The sequence below is a fragment of the Papilio xuthus genome, unplaced genomic scaffold, assembly GCF_000836235.2.
Source record: "Papilio xuthus unplaced genomic scaffold, Pxut_1.1 DF827714.1, whole genome shotgun sequence".
NCBI classification, from domain to species: Eukaryota; Metazoa; Arthropoda; class Insecta; order Lepidoptera; family Papilionidae; genus Papilio; species Papilio xuthus.
The window spans coordinates 444,708-471,699 of NW_013530935.1; the positions used below are offsets into that span (position 1 = coordinate 444,708).

The 26,992-nt window shown below is 35.1% G+C and overlaps 2 protein-coding genes across 4 annotated transcripts; both read right to left on the reverse strand.

Moving 5' to 3' along the window:
• Positions 1–956: 956 nt before the first annotated feature.
• Positions 957–7,290, reverse strand: otu (ovarian tumor protein; the record flags this gene model as incomplete). Its single annotated transcript, XM_013310358.1, has 15 exons — positions 7,129–7,290; positions 6,642–6,892; positions 6,452–6,549; positions 6,219–6,373; positions 5,632–6,093; positions 5,185–5,478; positions 4,927–5,108; positions 3,725–3,838; positions 3,288–3,408; positions 2,737–3,003; positions 2,289–2,407; positions 1,883–2,028; positions 1,675–1,779; positions 1,309–1,496; positions 957–1,075 (listed from the first exon to the last, which is right to left on the reverse strand). Coding segments are annotated over exons 2-15 (2,601 nt in total), but the record flags the coding sequence as incomplete, so codon positions are not given.
• Positions 7,291–8,267: 977 nt separating this feature from the next.
• Positions 8,268–22,974, reverse strand: cib (thymosin beta cib). Of its 3 annotated transcripts, XM_013310729.1 has the most exons (6): positions 22,811–22,973; positions 11,438–11,593; positions 11,006–11,119; positions 10,540–10,653; positions 9,842–9,955; positions 8,277–9,400 (listed from the first exon to the last, which is right to left on the reverse strand). In XM_013310729.1, exons 2-6 carry the CDS (start codon positions 11,580–11,582, stop codon positions 9,261–9,263), a joined length of 627 nt encoding a protein of 208 aa, XP_013166183.1. In that variant the 5' UTR covers positions 11,583–11,593; positions 22,811–22,973; the 3' UTR covers positions 8,277–9,260.
• Between the last annotated feature and the right edge of the window lie 4,018 nt (positions 22,975–26,992).

Consider the following 26,992-nt stretch of genomic DNA (forward strand, 5'->3'; position numbering starts at 1 on the left):
AATTTGCCTCAATAAAATGTCTCCAGCGGCCTTTTTTCGCCCCAATTTTATACTCCCGATTAGATAGCTATAGATTATATATGTATATTATTTATACCTAGTTATCGTATACCATATTCGATGAGCATCGTTGTTAACCATTTCTAGCCATGTTAACCACACACCTTACCGTTCTCATTGTTGACATACTTGTATAACAACATATATGAAAAGAGATACATCTTAAATGAGATTCCATGAGACATGTAACTATTTTCCTAGGAGAATAAAAGATATGTTTTTATACAAGTATTTTACCAATGAAAATCAATATTATGTATAAAGTTGAAACACATATGAATTACCGCACATTTTATCTTTTAAAATAGCTGCCAAAGATATAAGATACCGGATGTTTTATTGTTTATATGCGCTCTTAGTAAGCTATCAAGGTTGAGAATTCACGCAGTGACGTTAAGGAGGTGAACAGAACAGGAAACGCAGATATTGAAACAGCATAAGTAACTAAAAGAAAATAGTAGTAATAGTGGACTAAAGTAGCAAGTATCCTGAAATAAAATTTATGGACCAGTTCTAGAAAAAAAAGGAAAATATTGGAACGAAGAATGTAGAGATAAACAGTGCGGTAACATGACACATGATAATATCAAGAGCGGCAATGTCCTACATTGTTGTACGAGAGATTCAGAGAGATGTGTATGAAACATTGCCGTTTATTTGTATGTGAGTTAGTTAAACATATGTAAACATTGCCGTAGACCTTTGGATATCGTTTGGATGTTGCAACAATCGTTTGGATAACGTTTCGACATTGCCGTGGTCGAGTTGGTGGTGTCAATCTACTTGTGTTCGGCGTGGTGCTGGTGGTGTGGGGGCGGGGGGTGCTGGGGGTGAGCATGGGGGGCGTGCTGCGCGAGGTGGTGAGGCAGGGGCGCGGGGGGCGCGGCGGCGGCGGGGGGCAGCGCGGCGGGCGGCGGGTAGTGGGGCGCGGCGTAGTAGTGTTGCACGGGGGGTCCGTACTCCAAGCCGTCGTCGTAGCCCACGTAACCCATGCCGCCCATCATGCCCATCATCGCTGTGCAAACAATAATTTTTCTTAACTTTCTAATATATTCCGTAACAAATCAACTTTTATAAAACTAATGCTAATGTAACTAAACATTGGCTACATTATCTGTAAGAGTGGCAGAGATAATTCTGTCAAAAATTACTTAAGCATATAAAATAACATACAAAACTTTAACTTAAGTGTCACTTGTCCACCGAGCCAGACAAGTGTGTCAGAGTACAATGTAAGTGTAAATGTACCTGGGTCCTCCATGGGGTAGTACGGCATGGGGTAGAGCGGGGGCGGGTACTGGCAGTAGGGCACGCTCAGCAGCGGCGGCTCCAGCACGCACTCGCCCTCCGCGCCCCCCGCACCCACCGCGCCCACCGCGCCCACCGCACCGCCGTACAGCTGCGGCGCACCGCCCCGCTCGTTGTGAGAGTTGCGCCTACAACACCACAATTACTTAGAAATTACAGGAATTAAACTACCAATATCCTTATAGTTATTAAATTTGATTACATTGTGTTCTCGTGTAGCCTTCAAACGACTGAGTGGATTAAAACGAGTGTGATTTTATCATTCCAGTTCTTTTAAATCAATTCTTATGAAATAGAAAAATTTACCGATTGTTGGATCCCTTGTTGGGCATGTTATTGTTATGCCCCTTGTTCTGGTTGTGGTTGTTGTTCTGGTTGCCACCGTCCTGGTGGTTGCCACCGCGCTTGAACCTGGTTAAGGTTATCATTGTATTAGCACAAGTAATAACTAGCATATTAAGTCAATCCTTTAGTTTATCATTAAAATGAGTAAATGTTTATTTTCATGTTATACCTGGGTCCCAGCAGCGGCCGCTGTCCGTTGCCTTTCCCCTGGTTATTGAGTTGCGCCTTGTCGTTAGGCGGGCTCTTGTACTTGTGGTTGCCCTCGCCGGACTGGTTCATGCCTTGGCGATCGTGTAGCGACACTTGCTGCATATCCTGCAATATCACATTTAATATGAAGAAAATAAAAACATCTCTATGATAAAAATATCTACACATGGACAATACACAAGAATAATTCTACAAGAGGTTGTCAACATTATGGAAATTTGTATTTTTGGATTTATTTGTCTGTTTGTCATTATGTTTGTGCGAGTTAATCTCAGAAACGGTTCAACCGATTATGATGCGGTCGGTGGGATTCACTTAAAATTTAGTAGTGTTATTTAAGCAAATTTATTTGTGATTGTACATACTTGTGCTAGATCGCGGCTGGAGTACTGTCGCGGGGGCTGGGGCAGCTGCGGCGGGCAGCCGTACGCCGCCCACATGCACTCCACACCCAGGTTGAAGTAGTAACGCAGCGTCACCATGTCTGCAACAATTTACACAAGGTTATCCCTACCATCATAATATATAAAACCTTATAGACACAGAAAATGGCATAAAAGAAAAACTACATGACAGCTACTGCAAAAATGATCTTTTAACATATCTTGACATTGACATGGGGGGTTGCTAGCGAGCTGTCATAATTTACAAACAGCCTTTCGGTTAATACTTGCTGTCATGTCATTTTGTGCCACATGCCTGATACGTGACAACTTTTGAAGTTATAATTTTTGATACATTTCGAGAATCGTTAAACCTAGAAATAGTTTTGGGCAAGTAAAAGGTGGTCACAAAGCATATGAATATTGTTACCATATTCGGTACCATTCATTGGTAGATCAGATCCATTGGGCTGGAGGCTGCGGCCGACGTTCAGATTGACTCCTGGCGGCGGAGGAGGCGGCACGTGGCCCTGAGGCGAGTACCACATCAGCTGCTTGCAGTATGGCGCGCAGTACCCGCCCACGCCGGGCACGCCGCCCACACCAGGCACACCGGCCACGAACGGCATCCCCGGCATCGGTGGTAATGGTGGCCCGCCCATCGGGCACGGCACCGACCCACACTGGTTCATACCACCTATGGACATAACAAATAGCAATATAGCACCATTTAAAATACAACTATAGATCAACATTATTCGTACGTAAGCTTACATCCAATATAATTCCGTTTTCAAGTTTCTTTCGTTTATAAAGCTAACTTCTCTTTGCTTTATCAAACTTGTTATCCACTAACTTGAGTGTTGACTTGATTATCAGGATAAGGGGGAAGGACACTGGGCAGCGCACCGATGACCTTGGGTTGTCAAGATATTTGAAAAAGACTATATGTGTATAATAAGAGTTCTATGAGCTGCTAACCGGTGTAAGCGGGCAACGCGTTATGAGCCGGCGGCACAGGTGCAGGCGCGGGCGTAGACACACGCACAGCGGGCGAAGCTCCGGCCGGGCCCGCCATGTCGCCAGCACCGCTGCCTGCGCCCTGGTACACATGACAATATAAACTCCATAATTCACAATAACACAACTAATAATTTTAGGCAGTGAGTGACTTCCACACTAAAGGAATAGTCGAAATTACTTATGGGAAGAAAAGATGCATGCAGAGTCATGTTAGCTATGGGTCAGTGGGGACATGGTTGGTGATAGGCTTTATGCTACTAAGAGTCTAGTCTAAATTTTAAAATATTTTTTTATAGAGAATAATAAACAATCAACACTTCCAGAACATGGTCCCTTTAAAATAAGTAATAATATAACTTTTGTAGAAAATAAGGAAATAAAGTTTGTCTACTCACTTGATGATTATCATGAGGAGCTCCGTTGTGAGGCTGAGCGGCATGCATCTCGTGGGGCGGAGCGCCCGCCGCCGGCCGACAGTCCACCATCAGGGGCAATGCTTCCACTTCAACCTGGAGACATTACATATAATTACACATATGTACAATACACAACATTTACACATTCTAACAATTATAAAACGCACATGTTTATTATATTATCAAAAAAAAATAGGCACACGTAGCTTGTTGTTACTAATCTAAACATTTATTTATCTAAACATTCAGATTAAAAGGGGGTGTTTTTTTTTAATAAATTTTGCTAATTTACTAATATTTCTTGTACCATTCCAACTAAGCTCGGACAAACTATTGGCAAACAATATGAAATACATTTCTTGAAGAATTAGTACACACAACATTTGTTTTAATACCCTATCATTATATGAAAATATGAGACAGTTGAAAGTGAGATATAAATTATCTTACATACATATCCATTCACATCTCATTGAAATTCCTAGAAAATGTTGCATAAGCATATAAATAAAAAAAAAACTAACTACTTTCTAAAAGCTAATCTTTTTTTTTTTTTTTTTTTTATAACAGAAGGGGGCAAACGAGCAGCGGGAACACCGAAGTGTTCAACGACGCCCATGGACATCAACAATACCAGAGGAACCGCAGATGCGTTGCCGGCCTTTGAGGTGGTGATAGGCTCGCTTCTTGAAGGACCCTAAGTCGTATTGGTTAAACTAACTGATTAAACTACAAAATAACTATTTAGTGAAGTTCTCACATATGTATATAAGAACGTATTGTTTTCTCGTGTTTTTTTAAGGTAAATGAGAGAGATGACACTATTTTGTGTGCAGTGGACACCAACATAACACATAACCTACAACTACAATTGTTCAAAAATTGTATTAATATAATTTCGTTGTTTATGTAATATTACAATCTAGCTACGATATGGCTTTCTACTTATTTCTAAACATTACACTTGACTTAATTCATATAATTTCATAGAATAAATAAATTTTTATTAATAAAAAAAAGATCTTAATAATAAATTATTATTAATACTTAAAGTTAAAATTATGTTATAACAATGAGTAAAATGTCCCAATTTTTAAAATGTTCTATTATAAAAGACCGATGCCAAGAGTCAAGTGCCTTGTTTAGAAGATGCAACTAAAATATATTATAATAAAACTAACAGGCATAGGTTCAAAATTAAAGAAATCCATGTGGTGGTACGCTGAATAGTCAACGGTTTGGTTAATATACGGGGGTTGAGGTTCAATCTTTTCGTTATTCTTCATTGAATTTTTCTCCGTACTCTTCATATCATCTCCTTTCTTATTCCGTCCTTTAATCCCTTGTTTTCTAGTTATATTACCTATTACATACAACATAGTCTGTACTTTTAACCATTTCAAATGAAGAAATATATTAAACGAATAAATAAATCGCACCTATCTGCTGTAACATTTGGCTGAGAGACAAGAACTGCGAGCTAGCACGTGAGAAACGGTAAGGCGGTGCCCAGGGACGTATCTCCTCAATAGGTAAAGGTTCCAACTGATCATAGCCCACTACACGCTTCTCCCCCAACTCTTCAATGAATACAAGACAAGGCCCACCTTCCGGGCTCATCTCTTGTATATGACAGTGGTATGGAACAGACTGATCTGTTTGCAGCTTGCAAAGACATTTTACACCTACTTGTAAAGTTGTACCGTCAGAATATCTAGCTCCATAACGAAACTCTGCAAAATGTTTAGACCTTATAGTATACAACGTAGAAATTAAAATCAGTATTAAGTGAAATAGGATTTTTGTTAAACTATGCGCCATTCAAAACCGTTACAATATAGTTGTACACAAAATAAACATTGCTCTTTGTAAATTCAATAAATTACCTCTCCTTAGTTCACTCCAGACATCGAATTCAATATTACGATAAATGTCAGGATCTAAGGCCTTTGCTACTTTATATGGGAACGGTGTGATCCCATTATCAAGCAAGTCTTTAGCGCTATTCACATTCAAACAATTTATGCAAACATTTTCAAGCTGTATAAGACTACGGTTGAACACAAAAATACTCAGGGACTCTTTCAAAAGGCTGCCTCTTTCGAGATCCTCAGTGTGATGCTTGCATTTCAAAGCCACTGCATTATTATTTTTGTCTTTATCATCATCGCTAATTGTCTCTATGAAAATTTTAGCTCTATCCTTTTGTTTCTTTCTACGTTCTACATTTTCAGACATAAAGTATTCAATATGATTTGATGGAATTTTGTCATGAAGCATTTTATCAACAGCATAAGGAAGGTCTTTAATTTTGTAAACACCATCATAAAGAATCTCATAAACCAGTGCTATAATAGATAAAAACAAAGATGTAAATAAATTATACAAAACGGAAATGTAATCATAATTAATTAAATAAACTGGAGATTAGGAATGTAATTTTTAAATTATAAATGTAAAAATTGTCACTTACATTGACAAAATGATGATGTGTTAATAAATTCTTTGGTATACACAGCATCAAAGTGCTTTGTATCGGGAGAATAAAATAAGTAAATTGTATTGCCATAACCATTGCAAATTTTTGTTTGAGGGCCTTTGTTGGCTTCAAATATAACAAAATCACGTCTGAAAAGATTTATTTACAGACAAATTAAGCATTTGACCCTCAGTATAATTTAATTGATGTTAAAACAACATTCTTACCTATACAGGTGGCTCATAGCAGATATTTCAATAAGACCACCCCATTCAGACGGATTTGACATCTCTTTGAGATAATTCTCAAATGAACAATTCAAGGACTAAGAAAGAAAATGACAATTTAAATTTGACAAACTAAAAATTAATGAAATAATTTAAAATCGATTGAAATAAACAGTGCATTAAAACCTACCCCTTCAAAGAGGTGTCTTTTAGCAGACATGAACTGAACACAGTCAATGCGCACTTTGTGGAAATAACGCTGAGTGTTATAAATATTTTCAGATACAGTTCTGAATAGACAGCTGGAATCCCTAGCAGTATGTTTTCGAAAAAAACCCATTTCGTCTAGCCATCTATCGGGTTCAGAAGAGCGCTTATTAACTTTCCAAGGCACTCTGTATCGTACTGGGGATGGCGGCATTTTAACAAGCTGCTAGCGATCTGTAGATAAACAATAACAATTGCCGCCTATCAAAAGAACATATAAATAAAACTTTCGCGAGCGCCAGTTATACACATAATTTTTTTTAATAAAAATCGATTATTTAACAGGGACCATATCGTAACTACATTGTCTTGCAAATGCAAATGGATGTTTTGTTGTTCAGTGTACATTATACAACACGTGCAGAGATATCGCAAAATAGATGTTGATTACTAAATAACAATTCACTTACCAAAATAATATTTTCCAACAGTCAGCATCAGTGACAAACCAACTAAAAGGTGAGAAGCGCTGTTTTATTTATTGTAAAGAAAAAATTGCACGTGCCAAAACCAAACCGTCAACAGCCGGCGGGAAGCGGGAAGGAAAATCAAAGTTCCATCAAAATAGCATTTTTGCGTAATTGCTGCCACAGATAAAATAAGATATTAAGCTCTGGGAGTGTTTAAGATGTTTTATTGATTTTAAACAAAAGTTGATAAAAATGATTTTATGATTTTTGTATTTCAGTAGTACTTTACAATAATTATGTAGGGTTTAATAAACAGGTAGATTTAGATGTACTTTGTTAAACAACTTGATCGAGTTGGAAATTCTTCGCAGTGTTGCGTGCCTGATCAATTGGTGGTCGATACGGTACGATAGTTTTTGTTAAACACAAATAAAAAATATCAATCTGTTTACTTTATTTTAAATAGCTAAATACACCACTCAATTATATTAAACATTTTTAGCGAAACACAATACTGTAAATAAAGTAATAATCGATATGATCTCACATCGATTACTTGAGTGTGCTAATTCGAGATTTTAATCTGTGAAATCTGTAAACCTTTCACAAAAAAAAAATAGCCAAGGTCAATTCTCTTCCCAAATCAATATCATAAATTCGCCCCTGGTAATATAACTTTTTTAGAATGATTTACCCGATTGAGACTACGCCGCAGCCACCGAAAAGCCAGGTGATCTTTCGTTTCATCAGTTGTGCCGAGGGCCAAAGTTGCCTCTCACCGTGTCCATAAGTGCGGAGGGCTTGGTAGGGAAAGGATTTGACTAGGGGACGTCTAGGAAAGGGCAAAAGAGTCGGAATACATTACTTAAGGTGGTGCCAATTTAGAAATCAATAAACGTCAATATCCAAAAAGGAGGAGTATTTTGTTGAGTTTTTTGCTAAGAAAAACAGCACAAAATGAGCAATTTTATCTTATTTTGATAGCCCTCTTGCCTCTGATCATTTAAGATTGTTTATTTTCGAATTGGTTCATCTTAACTTCTGATTAAGATAAAGTCTAAAAAATTTAGTCTTTTAGCTAAGTATATGACTTGCTTAGTGAGTCCTTAAAATATAAAGAACGTAAATGAAACACAATGTATTTTTTCTTTTTTATTTATAAAAAAGCACCGTCTGTAAAACGTACAAATGTCGATAAAATGTTTTTATTGGCATCTTCAGCTTGTTAATAGTGAAAGATTATTGTGGAATTACACAATGCAGTAAAAATCAGTATAAAATTATTGTTTATATCTCAAGAGAACACTATTGCTTCGACTATTGTTACATAACACAGACTCTTAGCATTCCGGTACATAATTGAGCATTTATATTGCGTTAAAATATTACCGTTATCGAACGAATAAGATCATTTAATTAAAACAAAGATTTTTTTTATTTCTTTAAATATTTTCGCAACTACACTCCCGTATTTTTTTAATCTGACATAATTCAAATTCGATGCACGATTCTCTCAGTCGTCTAATTAATCTCAACTAAAACATGGAGAACACAAGCACACGAAAGCAAAATATTATTTCATTTATCATGGAGTGCAGTGTCTCCAACCTAAAATAAAATCAGTACAGAATCTTAATTAATATCTTCAAATATAAATTAAATAAAATGCTCATAAAATACACTTATTACATATTATATCATGTTAAAAGTGACATAGAAAATTTGGTTCTTAAATACTAATGATAAATGACCAGTTTACGAAGCCCGTTTCCATTTGTCCACGGACAGGAGATGTGTAAACACGGAAGCCCGGGCGACGAACAGTAAAACGAGACAGCTATAACATCGTCTCTTACAAAAAAGTTCATAAAACTACTTCACCATAGACAAAAATAGTTGTACTATTATTTTATCAGCCTTGTCCTTGTTCTCGTGTTGTCTTAAATTTTAATCTATGGAAACGGTTGTATTTAAAAAGTGAATGTGACAGTTGCGTTCGGAAATTGAATTTCTAAATTTTTTAAAATTAACGGACGACGCAAACGGGCCTGTTACTTATAAGAAACTTATACAGATACTAAAATACGGCGATACTAGCGATATATGAGTGCGGTTAATTAATTTGTAGGCGTTCAGGCCGTCTTCTCCTGCTCGATGATGTCCTTTGTGGGCAGGGGGTTCTTTTCGCACGTCTCTGTGTGCTTCAGCTTGGCCGGGTCGAAGTTTTCGATGCCGTTCAGGAACTTGTTCTTTTCCTTCTCCGCTTCAATAGCTGTTTGAAGAAATTATTGCAAGATTAATTAAATGAAATCTTTGTTTGACTATAGATTACTATCACGATACCTCGATTACAAATATTATGACGGTTACCAATCTTTAAATGATATAGTGCGTCAAGTCCAGTACATACTTTTATCAGTATATGTGGTATATTAAATCAATTTTTTATAAACCCAACTGGACATAGCCAACTGGTAAAGATAAATAATATAATGTTTACACGGGTTGTCTATGGGCGGCGGTCCTTTTTCTATTCCTGCGAATTCACGTGGCCGCTTGCTTGTTTGCCACCTAGTCATATTTAATTATAAATTTACATATTCAATAAACATAAACAAACATTTTTATGCAGCATCACTTCATCAGCATAGATAATAAAAGCTACGCATAATGCATAGATTATAGTAAGGCAGAAACAAAAGCGGGTAAAAACCTTCTTTGGGCGGCAATGGGTTCTTTTCTTCCGTTGTTGTGTGCTTCATCTGGGTCTTGTCGAAATGTTCAACACCGTCGAGGAGGTTCTGATGAGCTTTCTCAGCGGCAACAACTGGCATAAGCAAAACCGTGCAGCAAAATAATGTAAATCATAAGCTAGGCACATCATGCGCGATGAAAGGGCAAGGGGAATTTGTAACTATCCGTTAAGCAAATCCTAACATTTATCAATTTAACGATATATTTTGTAATGATTGCAATATTTTGGTATTAAATAAAAGCGTGAAGTATCCATTATTATAAGATTTTGCCTTAGGTTTGATTGTAAAGGTAAATTCAAATTTGAATTTGGAAATCGTTGCTAACGGTTACATCAATATATTTTTATTTCGTTTTTAAATTATTAATGAATTTTCTTGATGTTTTATTTTATGTTGGTATTCCCTCACCCTTGCAACATTCACACATAAATGCAAGTTTTATTAAAAGAATTGTTTTTCTTTTTTAAAGCAAATATACAATAAAAAATGCATGCCGTTAACGTAAACAATTTAAAAAAAAAAACATTTATGTTGCAATCAAAGCAAATATTTGCATTACATTTTAAAATATAGTGTGAATTTGGAGAAAGTGCAAATAATGCTGTGTCATGGTTTTTATAGAAATGCATCGTGCTAATAAATTCGCATCACATACCATCTTTATCAGGAAGCGGATTCTTTTCCTGCGTTTCTGTGTGCTTCAGTCTGCTTGCATCGAACTTTTCGATACCGTCAAATAATGACTTTTGAGTTTTTTCGGCGGCAACATCTGGAAACCATGGACAATATTTAGGTTTTTTTAAATAGCCCAAACCAATACTCCGTAGCAAACTTAAGTAAAGATATGTTAACACACTATTTTAAAGAATTAAAAGTGAACTATAAAACCGACGACAAAAAACAAACACATTTTATCATGCATATTTAGAGTAGGAATTTTTGATGAACATAATTACTAACTTTTGTTTTTTCAGCAATGTTTTTGAATGGATGATTTGTTAGCTAAAATTTATGTAAATTGTATGAACAATATTGAGTTTTTCTTTGTTAGAATGAGCGAAAGCGTAGAGTCGATGTGATCTGTAAATATAGCTGTTATTCTGTCCGCGCACACAAAATACCTAGCGCGTTCGGTAGTACTACTTTTTCAACTGTATCTGTCTTCCTCAATACTGAAGGTTGGAATTTCTCTAAATCTTGAAGGAGCGCTGTGTGCTGTTTCTCTTGAGCTATGTCTGGTGTAAAAAATATGCTAGACTTGATTATAACGACCTAATGATTCATTTTCTACTCTTCAATAAGTCAGAATGTATATTGAAGTAAAGTGCTAAAAAATAATAGTTTTTTTTTTTAATTTTTGTGAATAAATAAGTGACTATTTCCACGTATTAGCTATACACACGTTTCTGGCCGCATATGGATCTTATTTGTAAAGCAGCCGCGATCTTTCCATTGGAAATAGAACACGCGACACGTTGTCAATTCGCCATTTTGTAGTGGTAGCCATTTTGGATTTTTATTAAATGGTATATAATGATATTTAAAATGGGTACCTTCGGCAGATGGCAGAACAATCTTCTCATTGGTGTCTACATCACGGAGGCAGCCGGTGTTGAAGCTCTCCAGCTGGCTCTTGAGGTCATTGGCGACCTTCGGGAGGTCCTTCAGGGCGGGCGTGTCACTGACGGAGCAGGCCATTTTTTGGTTTTCTATTGATAAAAGTATAAAGTGAATTAAGAAATAGCTATATACATTGCTTAGCGTTATTTTACTTAAAATATGTAATCGTTTTAGTAATTCGGCGAACTAAATTGTACATTTGTTTCGACAGAAACTTCCAGAAAGAAGCAATTGCAATATATCAACACGTATTTTATCTATAGACATGTCTTTCACTCGTTATCTAACGACTTTGTCCATCGACTTTCATTACAAAGAAATGTTGACTCAAACTGTCACTGATTGCCGATGACACATTGCATGGCTACCACTGGAGCGTAAACACGCCACTTTATGTCGATATGTACACGTACTTATCTCACGAACAAAGACATCTTTCAACATATGCTACTAGTTTGTGCCTCCCACTTTGTCTGCGTGGAATTAAAATAAAACTAAGTTTGTAACCTATGCGCTATTCTAGATGCGTTTAGCCGTTTTGGAGTAACTTATTAAAAAAAAATATAATCCATTTTTTTCTATTGACTCTAAATGAAGTCATGTATTTTATATATGTATTTGTAGCAATGGGGACTATTTTTATAACATCGAAGCGTAGTTAAACCAAATGCGACATTTTATCACAAAAACGCCCCACAAAGCACCCCCTTACAATCTATTTGGGGGAGGATATAGGGGTACAAAGTACTGAGTAATACAAATATTTATAAATATCGTATAACGCACGTTTTAGTAACATAACTCTAGCATTTCTAGTTGTTATGAGTACTTTATCAAATGTTTTGATACTTGCAACCTTTTCGAGGGTCTTATAGTTTAATGAACGTTTCTTGAACTCAAGTATCAAGGAGACACAATATTAGTGTATTATCTATTGTCAGGGATAACTTTTTTCGATAGATGGCGTCCCATCTACCTGCGCAAGCGCAAACACGTATAGAATATAAAATTAAGTGATTCATTGTGTCTGTATCGCCGGGGACTGTATACTAAATCAATAGACATCCGGCGTACGTAAGGAAACAATCTTTTGTGTTCCAGAGGATGTTAATGTATTTGTGAGCAGAATTGTAGCGAATGTTAACATAATATGCTTGTTATTACCTATTGTAAATAAAGTTCAAATGCTATTGTTAGCTCTATTAAGACTTTATTTACTCCGTTTCTAATTATAAGCTTAATCAAGTACGCTGGTTTGTGGAACTCGTAAAGAGTGAGAATATAAGAAAGGAGTTTTATCTGTGTCTCTGAATATTCCAAAATTTAATATCGAAGTATGATTTATAAAAAACACAAACAACATATCATTATTAAGCCAAAATTAAACCCAAGTGAAAAGCTTGCCTGTAAACAATATAATTCAATTAAACGAATAAACACGTTAAAAACATATCTTACTAAGATTATAAATATGAAAATTCAGATGGATAGATGTATGTTAGACTGTATCATCGACTCAAACTACCTTCATGAAATTTGGCAACGATGTAGAACATAGTCTGGAAGAATACATAGGCCACTTATTAAGTTTTTTAACTCTCTAGTTTAATATAACAAGAAATGCCGAGTTCTCTATCTCAATCGATATTCGATACTAAAAATAGAATCCTATTCGTTGAAACAGCGCCTGGAATCCGTCACGTAGTTGTGAATAAGAAAGCCCCTTCCGTTGCGATAAATACAACGAGCGACGTCAATAAATCAAGTCATTCCAACAACTTCAAGTGTCGTTTTAATTAACACAAGGGATGTACATAGAAGAGGAGACCAGAGACAACTGACGTATTGATAAACGAGATGAACTTTGCACATCACTTTCATATCCCATGGGAATCGATAATATTTTCGAGATTAAATAGTCTATGAGTTACACAGTATGTTTGTTATCTGTGTCAAAATGTATTGAAATTCCTTAAATCGATTTCTGGAGTTGCGTAGTAACAACGATTCATTCATTTTATGTGAATGTCACATCAAATGTATCTGACGGACATAACACTATTGCACTTTTTTAGTTATTCTGTGTATTGTGAAATCAATATAATACTATAAAATAAGGGTAGCTATTGCCATATAATTATTAAAGAAAAAGTGTTGCCAGAAATATTTTAGAATTTACTAGTTTTAGCGAAAAATTAGCAGTTTGTCTTTTGTGACAATAAATCAAGTTTGGAAGAAAATTAATATAGTAGATGAAATGTTTTTAAGCTAATGTTTCGGTGGAGTAATAAGTAATATAAAATTTTAAAATAAATAGCTGGATATAAATTAAAAAAAATTAGCGGTTAGTAGTCTCACAGTCTCACTTTACGTGGTACCGCAACGTTTTGGTCTGTTGAACAACTCGGTACATCCGTAATTAACTTTGAATCTTAATTAAATTAAACATTAATGATATAGCCATACTGGGATAGATAGACAATGAAATCTTTATTATTGGGTACAAGATAAAAATAAGACTAACCTAAAAACGCCAATACTATTTTAATATAGATTAAAAAAAATGTGCAAATATTATAAAAGAAATTTTCTATTAGGTACTTAGGTAGGTTTTTCTTCCAAATAACATAACATAAAAATATGTCGCTTTTTTAATGTTACATAGTAATAAAACTGTTGAAGTTAATTAGCTATTATCCTGTTCGTATTAAGTAAACCAAGCGACATGTTTTGTGTCTGTTGTACTAAGCATCGGAAATGAGTAATCGCCGCGTTGAAAATTAATTGCTATACTCATACATACACACATCATCAGCTCACTATACGTCCCCACCGAGGGGCTCGGAGTCTACCCTAAGTTAAGGATAATTAGGCCATAGTCAACCACGCTGGCCAAGTGCGGGTTGGTTTACTTCACACATATCTTTTAATTTCTTCTCAGATATGTGCTGGTTGCATCACGATGTTTTCCTTCACCGTAAGAACGTCGGATAAATGTACATTAGTACATGGCGGGATTCGAACCCAGGACCTGCAGATTGCAAGTCAAGTGCTTGAACCCTGAGCCACCGACGGTCACGGTAATTTAATTGTCACTAAGGGATAAGGGAGTATTAAGTCTAATTTTATTTACTTAGGTCTATGATTTGACATTGTCTCAATTCTAACATGTTCAAAATGCTAAATAACAATTGTTAATTTACAATTAGTTAAGAAATATGAATTGTTTCGTATTGTTATACGGCTGAGACTTGTGAGCTCGTCTGTACAAATAACAATCTAAATATCACAGCGCTCACGTCATCACTAAAACAATGATATGAAGTCAATTCGCAAGTGAAATAATTTCATATTAATTCCATCTTGATTCGAGGCATTTTGACGAGTTCTAGAAAAGACTTCGTGACACAATGGTCATTATCGGTCGCCTGCCTGTCGTCTGAGTCACCTTGCCTGTTTTGTAAACAATTTTGTACGTGCGTCACATTCATCGCCCTTTTTAATAATTTAAATAAATAATTATTCGTAGAAAATTGTTAATAAAAACAACGTCAGCATTTTCCTCATATCGGTCTGGACTAAGCTAATGGTCAAAATCGAGCAACTTTTCCCTAAAACAAATTATTCTAATCCCTTAACCAGGTTTCCTAAATATAAAACAATTTGCATAACCAGAACCAAAAGTAACGTCTTAGAAACATATTTTTATTCTATAATTTATTATGACACAGTTTAACGGTTCACGTCATGTAATAGCGCCTTTCCAAAACCTTATTTGGCGAACAAGTACAGCAAGCATTAAAACGTAGTGTTACAAAAAATATCCAAACAAGCGTACGCCGCGCCGCCATGCCTGCGCGCCATATGGTCGCTAACCAAAATGTCCGCCGGCAATGTCTGGACTGTTATTCACATAATACAGTACGGTACTATTCACGTTTTTATATTGCTAGGCAACAATAAGAGTAAGTCTATAGTTATTTAAATTAAACGTAAACTAATATGATATCATTTTCCTGCATTAAAAGAAGATAAGATTTGTATAAAATCAAATTGAATAAAAAATTCGTTACATCAATGAGGAAATCAAAAAGAATGACTAAGTTACCGTAATAAAATCGATGATAAAGAATAAGCATTTATTTATCAATGCAAAATTACATTGTTTACGATTTTAGTAATAACAAACAATCACTTATCGTTGGCACAATTTATTTTTATCATACTGATAATGGTGCGTTTAACCGATAACGTAGCGTTAGCATTTATATTTATAAAATATTAAAGCACACAATATTAAAGCGTTGTTCGAAACACTGAATGAAAAATTTGATTCTTCATTGCGGATAACATGTGATATCAGATGGCGAAAAAAGCTTTCGGATCGATATGGCGCTCGGAGTCGCAGTGAAGAGAGGGGACACTCGCGTACACTAACCCGAATGACTCACATCGCGTCGCTTGCCACCGTAGAAAGTTTTAAAGTTATTAAAATTTCACCGTAAGTTGATCATCGGTCTTGCCAAGTCCCGTTTTTGCTAACGCATTACATCTGCGTAGTTTTTAATCCGTTTGACTGCAAACTTTCTATTGTGTTTACAACAACTTTACAAATGCACTTATATTTTTAAAATACAAGGAAAATTTTTGTAAGTATTAATTATATTCGTTGCAGTTGTTTGTTTTTGAACGGATTTAGCCTCCCATTTGTTTGATTTACGAGGTTATTACTTGACAATTTGATACCGCCAGCGCCCCCGCTCTGCGCAGCCGGCCAATTTGCACCTAGTTCATTGCCAATGTCACGTTCAGGAATCACGGTCAACCGTTTCGTACCGTTAATATTTACATGAACGTTCCAAAAATACAACTGTTTACATCAAATAAGTTAGAATTCCATCTTTATTTTCCTATATTGTTCTATCGTTTTATAACCCTATAATATTTTTTAAATAACCATTATGATAACTAGATAGAGATATAGATTAAAAATGACAAATTACGGTAAATAAATTCTGTCGCACTGTATGTTATATAGTCTGTGTCGAGCTATGCAGGCGACGTGACCTTGTGTCTATAAATAGCTACACCACCGCCCGTTCCCGAGCAAGGATCATGGTTTCTGAGATTTAATTTTATTGTACATTACATCTTGCTCAATCATATAGAAAAATACTTCAGTAAAAATTATATCTAAACATTCCAAAATGAGACTAAATTCAGACTTTTATTACATATAAAGACTATAAAATTTAACTTTCGTCGTGGCATAGATTTCCTAATGATGTGCAAAATTAAAAATAAAAAAGTATAATTTTGACAAGCCCTATTTCATGGAGAAGTATTACGTAATTTACCGCAGATGAAAAATAAGCAATATATGTATTGATTCGATATTATCCTGGGACAGATCGAGTCATATGTCAGATGTGAACCTTCACAAGCAAGTCCGTACAAGGTGAGCATAGTACGCTGCAGTTTTCTCCATGTATGGCCACAGCGAGATGAAGATTGAATTGCATTGAAACTTATCAGAGACCTCATAGTTACTGCAACCTTCCATGCCCATGTTTACATAAAGTACAACCAAAACATATCTTGCATGTAAAGAACTATATTATTTTTTATTTTAACACGAAGTTTAATAGTTGAGATTGAATGTGGATGGCTACAAGGGTAGGGGAAGACCAAAAAAAGTATGGAATGACTGTTTGAAAGAGGATATGCGTAAGAAGGGGGTAGACTCGGATATGACGGCTGATAGAGATGTATGGAGGAGTAGTACATACTGTGCCGACCCTCGATAGGGATAAGGGCAGGTTGATGATGATGATGACGAAGTTTAATAATTGAACATTTTATATAATTGTGTTTGTGTGTAATAAAGTTATGATCTAGGCTGTGTCAAATAAAACAAAGAATACAGTTGAGAAATGAACAAAATGTTTGCGTAATCCTATTCACAAAAATAACGAGATGTGACTTGTAAAAGAGAAATTTCGTATTCATTTGACCGCAGTGCGGTGTGCGGTACTAAAATGCGGCTCCGCAGTTACGTATATCTTTATATATGTATGTATTCCGTGAATTTATTCAATTTTAACAATTCATACCTACAACCTATATTCCAGTTTAACAGAGTGTTGGCACTGCCGTTTACAAGCGCAAGAGTAAATCAAAATTCAATAGACAAACGTTCTTTTTTTAAATATCCTTTTGAAGCTGTAAGTGACTTTTTAATTGTTCCACTAAGGCATTATTGCCAGTATTTTTAATTCTGCAATTTGGTTACCATTTTCATCTTTACTGAAGTGTTATCAATATTTAATTTAAATAAACATTTAGGTCGAGGCAAGTGACTTTATTGTGGAAGAAAGGTGTCAACATAGATTATATTAATTACATTTCGGTTAAATTAACTTTATAAATAAGGTTAAATTATTTGTTTATTATCATTGCAATTAAGTATTAAAGGTGTGAATCGATCTAGAGATTACAATGTCAAAAAAATAAAATGTCAGGAAAATTATGACTAATTTTACCAAATAATTCATAGGATATAAAATATTATTACCACGTTATATGATCTGGCAATACATAACGCAGTTCCGCATGGAGATGACATTTATAATTCAAGCTCCAACTGCGCCATTTTGAGCACTCCATGTTCCAGAATGTCGGCCAGATATAGAACTGTACTGTAGCCCACGTACTGTGGCGTTGCAGCGTATGTATTTAAACATGTTCCATAGGTCATCTGAACGAAGAACAATAACTAGAAAACAAATCTGTATGCACCACTTTATATTTTTTTTGTGCTTAACTTTTAGTTCTCAAGACCTTTATGTATTTTTATAAGAGGAGTTTCTATTAATCTAAAAGATGACTAACGTAAATCAAACTCTTGTTACTTGTTACGTGCTTCATCTTACTAATATTATGCGAATGTTTAGACGGATGGATGGGTTTTAGAAGGTATCGGACGGGACGGGACGGCTCAACGGATCTTGATGAAATTTGGCCTACAAGTAGAACATAGTCTGAAAGAACACATAGGCTATCGCCTATTGGGGAGTAGCGGGCGACAGCTAGATTAAAAAATATTGACAAATTTAAAAATAAGCATGCATTTAATTGACATATAACCCATTACAAAAGAAGTGATAAGGTCGTTCGTTGTTTATTACTTGGAGTCAATTACCACATGTTTATAAAGCTCGCCTTATTGCTGAGAATTAAAATCAGCAAGCCTTTTCAATGTTATTATGATTCAGGCTATAAATTGGAGTATTTTGCGATATCAGCTTGAGTCAAGGTGTTATTTGGGACAATTAATAATCTTACGAAATATACGCAACGTATTATTTTAATCTTAATATGATGCAATTAGCTATTTGTATATACAAAAAGTAAAGAATAAGAAAAGGATAGAAGACAAAAATACTATTTCTTTTAAGTTCCTTGTAAACAGGAATATAACTTTACGTATCCAGCACCAAAATTAGTTAATTTGCTTTGATACCGAATTCCTTTATATTTTTCCGCATCACGACTTTTCAACGAATCTTTTTGTGATTAAGCTCTTTCATGTTAATTTAAAGTCAAGTACGGGAGCACAGCTCCGGCAGGAAGCCAATAATTGCCCAGACGATGTCCTGAACACTTCGCTGGTTTCGCTTCCGATTACCCCTTGCAATAGGGCCCTTGTCTCGTCGCTCACATCCATAACAAGATTAACTATGTCTGCAGGGACATGTCTGTTCAGCAAATCATCTTATTGCACGCGTAGTAAACTTAGGTCTCCCATTTTTTTGTGGTTTGTTGATTCTTAAATGAACAAAGCAATGATTCATAAACAACCCAAGTTGTTTTTTAACACAAATTTCACGGGATATTTAAGCCGTGTAGATTCTGCCAATGACTAATAGCTGTTAGTACGTCCTACTTATACACAAAAGAATTTTTACAAATAGTAACCTACAAAACGACTAAACCTCAAACTTTGTTAATTGTTGACTTTCAACACAAATACCAAAACATGTAATGGTAGTGGTTTCAGAATAATGTACAAACGTGATAACAAAGACATGTCGGTATGAAAACAATCACATTATATTTTGCAATGCAAAAATTCTCCGCATAATTCAGTATGAGACGCACGTCTATCCGCCATCTTGAGTCCACAGAGTAATAATCACAATTACTCCTTGTCTATTGTTTTGACCACTAGTGTGATTGAACAATTGATAATATGAAACAATAAATTGTTTGCCTATAATATAGATTAGAATCACGACTAAAGAAAAACTTGGAAACTAAGACATAATCATATAAAAAATAAATCTTTCATATGAATGTTCTAGTGCAAAATAGCTCTCATGAACTCAAGGACATATACTTCTGTTTGCAGCATTTTCTTTGTATTTTACACGTTTAACACTGTTTTAAATTACAATGGATATATCTAAACTATGATTCCATTTGTAACAATAAACAATTCATATTTAAATCATAAATGGCTGTAACGATGACTATAATTTCACATATGGCAACACCGCAGTGTCATTGAACCCGTTACTCTAGAATGCAACTTAAAATCTACGAAAACTTTATGGAGCGTCAAGAAGCGCTGAGCCAATTAAGAACTAAAGCATCACGGATGGCTGACGCTCTTACAAACACCCAATTTTTTTATAATCACAAAATCTTCGCAAAGATTTTGAGCGAGAAAATAACTTACGATTTAATTAAGAGTCCAATAAACTCAACGTTAACAACCTACGAAATGAATAAATTAAATAACAGTAAATCCAATTTTCGTTTTAAAATATAGTTTGGATAGTTCCTCTAAAAACTTAAATGAGTAAAAAGATCTTTTTAGATGACTCAAATAGCGAATAAAACATAAATTGACAAATTATTGCGTATTTAAATTAATCAGTACATTTACAACGCAAAAGTAATTGCGTAGGTTATTTTTACTGCGTCTGTTTTGCCGGAGACGTATTATTATTCCGGCGGCCCCCAAATGGCTCTCCCCTCGTCCGGTATCGATCTCCAGTCCTACGCTTAGGGTACCTAGGACCTAACCACCCTCCATATTATGTAGGCGTCATCTATTTATATGTACGTATAAAAGCCTACGGACGTTGCGTAGTTTGCATTCGGTAGTCAGTCACCATATTTTTAAAAGAAAATAAATAAAAATTTAAATGTTGTGAGAGCGTTGATGCAAGTTATATTTTTTCCAAAAAGGAAATAACACAAAATAATCGATTTAAGTGAATTAAGATCAAAATAATTTGGTCCGTGCCGATATACATAAACAACTTTTTTTTATAAAATGCTTTTATATGAAGCATACATATTGATAATTAGCGGACGTTCGCGACTTCATTTAGTAGCCTTTTTGTTCTTCCAGACTATGTTTTACGTGTATGCCAAATTTTATCGAAATCCGTTCTGGAGATACGTACTAACATTCATCCATCTAAACCTTCGCATTTATAATATTAGTAAGATCAAGCATACGATTTGTAAATGTACAAAAATTTAAAAAAATAAAGGAAAGTTTTATTTCATGCAATCGATCAACGAAAGCCCCCGCAGCAGCCCTAATCTACAAACATTAGGGGTGGTACAGTCTACACGCAATCGATTCTCGTATTCGGGAAATGAGTTTGTCTCTCTCTAACAAATGTATAAGAGCGAGACGGAATATCACCTCCCCCTCATCCCAACCCCCTGTCTGAGTAGATTATACTACGTACAATTTATTATAGAACGTTGCTATAGAATATTTATATATACAAAATGGAGACGGAAACCAGCCTAAGTATACGTCGGTTATAATAAAATATATAAATATTATTGTCCGAACAATGCCTATGAATTCTTTGCGTTAATGATTCATAATATAATTCGAAAGAATCGCATATATAATAACAGGAAATTTTAAAATAAAAATGTATGTTATGTTTTTACGTACACCATAGACTACACTTGTCCTTTTATAATACGATTGAACCTATGTCATAGCTCAAGGATAGATCAGACACGACGCACGAAATGTATTTTTTTGTAATCAACCAAATATCCCATTGCAATAAAGGTGAATTAACTCCTTCGAAACGAGATAAATGTGAAAGTAGCGGAATGTTTAATGATTACATATTGCAAAAATTTCATGACTCGTAACTTCCGATTTGATGATGCATGATTAGAGAAAGTACTAAAATCGATGGTCTGTAACAATTCGGTAACATTTCCTCATTCAATTCATCCATATCTGAAGCATTTTGTCTAAAACTGTTTTTTCGTTAAAAAAAAAAACTTTTTTGTTTTAAATTTTGACATTGACAGCAGTTTTGAGATTGAAAGCAGTGTAACAGAAACAGTCCTAAGCAAATAAAAATAGGGTCTGATTGTTTAATGTTTATTTCGAAACGACCGTTTTGATGTGTCAAGCATGTGGTGTTAGTCACATTCTAAATTTAGTCATCCAAGTGATACAGCCGGCGTGCTTAGCCTTTTGTATTTATTTTGTCCGCTTTTAAATTGAAGATTTAAATATAAACAAGAAATAAAATAAATCAAAGAGCCCTTTTCAAAGAATCATTGACTGCTTTCTCCAAAGATTTATTAACTTTGTTTTTCAAAAAGAGATCTTTATAAAAGGTAACTTCGAAATACGGTATAAAAGTTGAATGACACCAGACTACATATTGTAGGAGAATTCGACTAATTATATCTATTAGCATAATGGCTTGCTATCAAACGAACCATAAAGAAACTATTTAAACATAGAACATATTATAAGTAAAAAAAATCGCCTTATTTATCTGTATTCTAGTAATCGAGGGTAGTATTAAAATAGATCTAGGCTACAGATAATAATTCTCGACACGTATTTATTGCGGTTATAATAAAGAAAATAAAAGAAAGCTCCCAGGAATGGAACAATAAAACGCACCGAGTAAATACGTTTATCGCAAACATGTTTTATAAAAAAAGTTGATAGGCATCGATGAAATCATGCGCGCCCCGGCGCCAGAGTCCCGTTAATCATGCGAAAAATATGATTTCCCATTTATAAAACCTTACTAATAATCAAATAACAATCATTTGAATTAATGAAACATATTGACAAATTGTTATTCACACATCAAACTTTTATTCGCCGGTATTTTTAAGGAGTGTCTACATTGACTACTTTCCTGTTACAGTTTAGAAAAAAAAACCTATGTAATGTTCAAGTAATGGTTTTAAGGTAAGATTAATATTTAATAAAAAATAATATAACTTACCTAAGTTTATTATGGAGATTAAAGGGAATAAAACGAGCACTGTGTTCGGCGAACGAAATGCGACTGATGTTCTGGCGCTGGCTGACGGCGCGAGGAACGTAATACGAAATAATGAGTGTCTGTGAACTCGGCTCGAATCGTCGCGTAGCGGGCCGAAGTTGCATGCGGGTGCGGGTATGAGGGTGGCGCGGGTGGAGGAGGGCGGGGCGGTCGGCGCGCCCGCTACATATCTATACCTTTATACAGTAGGGTTGCCACCGCCACCAAAATGTTCCGGGATTACTTAACTTTTCACAGTCTGTCGCTGCCAGGTGGGCCTCGCCCTGTATTACTCAGCGTCTTGGTTATACCAAAATTAGTTAAGTGCTTAATCGCATAAAAAGTACGAAGCAGCCATAAAGTTTGGATGGTACTATACACAAATATAATTCATAATTTTATTCAATTAATTTCATCCTGAATGTCTGCAAGGCGACGAAACTAGTATTTGCAACATAAACTTATGTATACACTTCAATACTTTACAAATAATAAGTGTACTTAAATAAAATACTTATAATATTATTACTTGTGGCAGCCCTAGAAGGCTTAGCTGTACGCATACCGTCCGTCCGCGATGATTCATTTGCGATTCACAATATATTGAAAACAGTATAATAATTATAGAGGAAATATTCTCGACACATTACACCATTGTTCTTTAATTGGATATTATCATTCTAGTCATAGCAATAGCACGTAGAAAAATTATCAAGTTCACTTTCAAAGGCTAAACAAGGAGAAAACGACTTCTCATCGATCAGATTCCCCCTTTGAATCCTTCGATGAAGGGTTGTAAATTGCGACCATAACGTTTAAATAAGCCAGTGATGCTGTAATCCAGTCCTGGACTTTGTAGAGATGTCCTTTGGGTTCCATGGTTGACCTTCAGACAGGGCCGGTTTTAGCATTTCCGGCGCCCTAGGCAAGATTTTAGTGACACCCCCTTTTCTCAGTGTCGGGGGGGAAATGTTACAAAGATAGGACATCTTTTATCCGACTCTGTCACCTGTGGCGCCGCCATAAGCCCATTACTCAGGGCGGTCGCCCTACCCTAACGCCGCTACTGCCTCAGCCTACTACTCAGGGGTGTACCTACGAAATTAGTCAAATTTAGGAATTTTATTCGATTAAACAGAACAAAACTAACGCTGTAATTAGAAACTTTGACACAAAATTATCATTTACTAAAAACTGAAACTCCTATCCACAAACCGCGTCCTGATTGTAGAGCCTTGGTTTTGAATCTTAGTTACATTGACCACGAATAGGCCTTACAATCGTATAATTAGACTGGATTTAGACTAGAATAAATTATATTTATACAATTTATGTATTGCCAGATATTTATGTCATTACATAATTATGATTTTTTTATGTCTACTTATCGCATATTCAGTACATATTTTGTTGGAAAAAAAGCCCAATTGAGAACATTTACATGATTTAGGTACACTTGCTTCATGAATTAGAACAAAACTGGAATTAATTCTTATTGAAACAATAAAGAAAGATTAATGTCTAAATAGCTAACTAAAAATGCTGATAGTTGGTCATTTATGTCACTGACCGATTGTAAATTACGTCAGTCTATAACTTCACAGTAAAGTCAAAACTAACCGGCAACTTAAGAAGGTGACATGGTAGCATCACATATAATTAGCTAGTATTTTGTTATATCCTGTTTTAATATATTGTAAAATACCAATATTGTAATATAAACCATAATTAGAAATCAAGGATTTTTTTATTAAAAAAGCTATTTTAGCGTTAAATTTAACGATTATCCGCTACCACAATTTCCTTAACAACATGTACAAAGTTCACGTCAGGTAATTATATGATGATAAGTTATCGAAATCCAGAATGGACGGTGGCGTTTTTCGTTCGTTAAACTACCAAAAACATTTGTTCATGATTCATGAATACGGTAATTCAAAAATGCACGGCCAGTGGCACACCCGCCTCGCCGCTACGTTCACCATGATCATGAATATCTTAGGACAGGATACGGATGGACTATATATATATATAACGGTGTGGTCGTACACATATACGTAATAGGTAAAAACATTGCTTTATGTCAATGTATCTACAATACGAAAACACGTTTTAAAAGTGCGGGTTGACTTCACACATATCATTGAATTTCTTCGCCGATTTATTTAGGTAGCACAACGAAGTTTTCCTTCACCATTGAATGTCGGGTAAATTTTACATATATTATGCGAATGTTTAGGATGGATGGATGGATATTTGTTTGAAGGTATCTCCAGAATGGCTGAACGGATCTCGATGAAATTTGGCAGACATATAGAACAGCCTTGAAGAAAACATAGGCGACTATATTTTTTTGATGCCGCGCGGAAGGGGTCGCGGGCGACAGCTAGTGTATGCATAACATGTAATTTGAAAATCAAGGGAATCGAACTTGGACGTATCAGTCTTGTCTGGATAAGCGATTAACTACAGCGAGATCTACGCTTAAAAAGTTTCAAAATCTTGAAAGATTGATTTTGAGGTCCTACTTTTTAAACATGAACTGTGTAACTCATTGGGTCTCTGTTTTTTCAACGAGAATAAGCTTACTGTTGTTACTATGCAGTGTACAAACGTTAAGTGTTAGACAACCGTTTTCATTCCATTGTCTGTGAAAACGTACAACAGCAGTTCTTTGTCTCTAAATACTGAAAATGTAACAATGGAAATGTTTTTGTATGTACCTGAAAAAGTTTATTTGGTATACTCCTGTTTTGCTTTTAATCAACTGCGTACATCCTCGTGTCTTTTTTAAATAACACCTAAAAGCCGATTTCTTCATTGAGACCTTCCTTTACCCTTCAGCATAATGAACATATATTTAGTACACTTTTGGCAGAATTTCGTTTGTTTGTTTTCCGTTAGACAAAGATTAAAATGCAACACATTTATCTAACACGTAAACTTTATCCGTAATAATATTTTAAAATTATGTTCCACCTGATTTATTCGATTTTTTCGCGTTCGAATTAAATTCAACGGTCATTACCCACCTGTGGGTCTAATCTTACTTCTCACTAATATTATAAATGCGAATGTATAGATGGATGTTTGTTGAAAGATATCTCCGGAACAGCTGCGTGGAGCTCGCAGAAATTTAGCATAGATGTAGAACATAGTCTAAAAGAACACATCGGCTCCTATTTATTATTAAGTTTGATTTTAATTCCGCGCGAACAGCTTGTTTCATCATATTTCAAAGTTAATATGAAAGCATGGCAATTCGTATTGCGTATGTTTTCATATTGCGTTTCTTTAGAAACGACAAGAATATTTCTTAAATAATTGTCAATTTCTCTACGATGTTAATTAAATGCCATATTATTGGCAGCACGCCATATGTTTATGTTTTAAGGTTTCTGTGCTTCCGCGTGTTTTTATAACGGAAGACCTAAGGAGCGCAGAAGTTTGTAAACTTTCCTCCTTGCATTTGAGGAAACCCTTGGTAATGTTTATTTCATTCCCTAAAAATGTAAAGTATTTTAGTTTCTCCACTGCGATCAAACTGAAGGTTTACAGCGAATACACCTCCACAGAAAACGGTAAGGCCTACCTCATGCTCTCATGCTATAACCATAGATAAAAAAATATTTTGAACAAGAGTTTTAGCATAGCGGAACAATGATATTTCTGATGAATAATACAAGTTTACTTTGGAAAATATATTTATGAAAGACAATGAAAAATATTTTACGTATGACAGATGTACACTTTTTTCATAAACTAAAACCAGACTAAACCAGCCAGTGCACATGTCAGCAGATTACAAACTCCAACACGCCCCCTTTAATCTGCATTATCTACAAGCCCTAAACCTTTTACGCAAAATAAATGATATTGGCAAAGCTTTAGTAAAGATGTCAGCTATCATTAAATCCGTTGACAGATGCCTTAAGGTTAAATATTTTTCTTTCACAATACTACGTACAAAGTGAAATTTAATATTAATATGTTTGCTTCTGTTATGAAATTTAGTATCTTCAGACAAACAAATCGCACCTCTATTGTCAACATGCATCACCACCTTAGCAAGCTCAACCAAACCTAATTCAGTTAATAAACTATTCAAATATATACTCTCTTTCATAGATTCTGCCAGGCTCA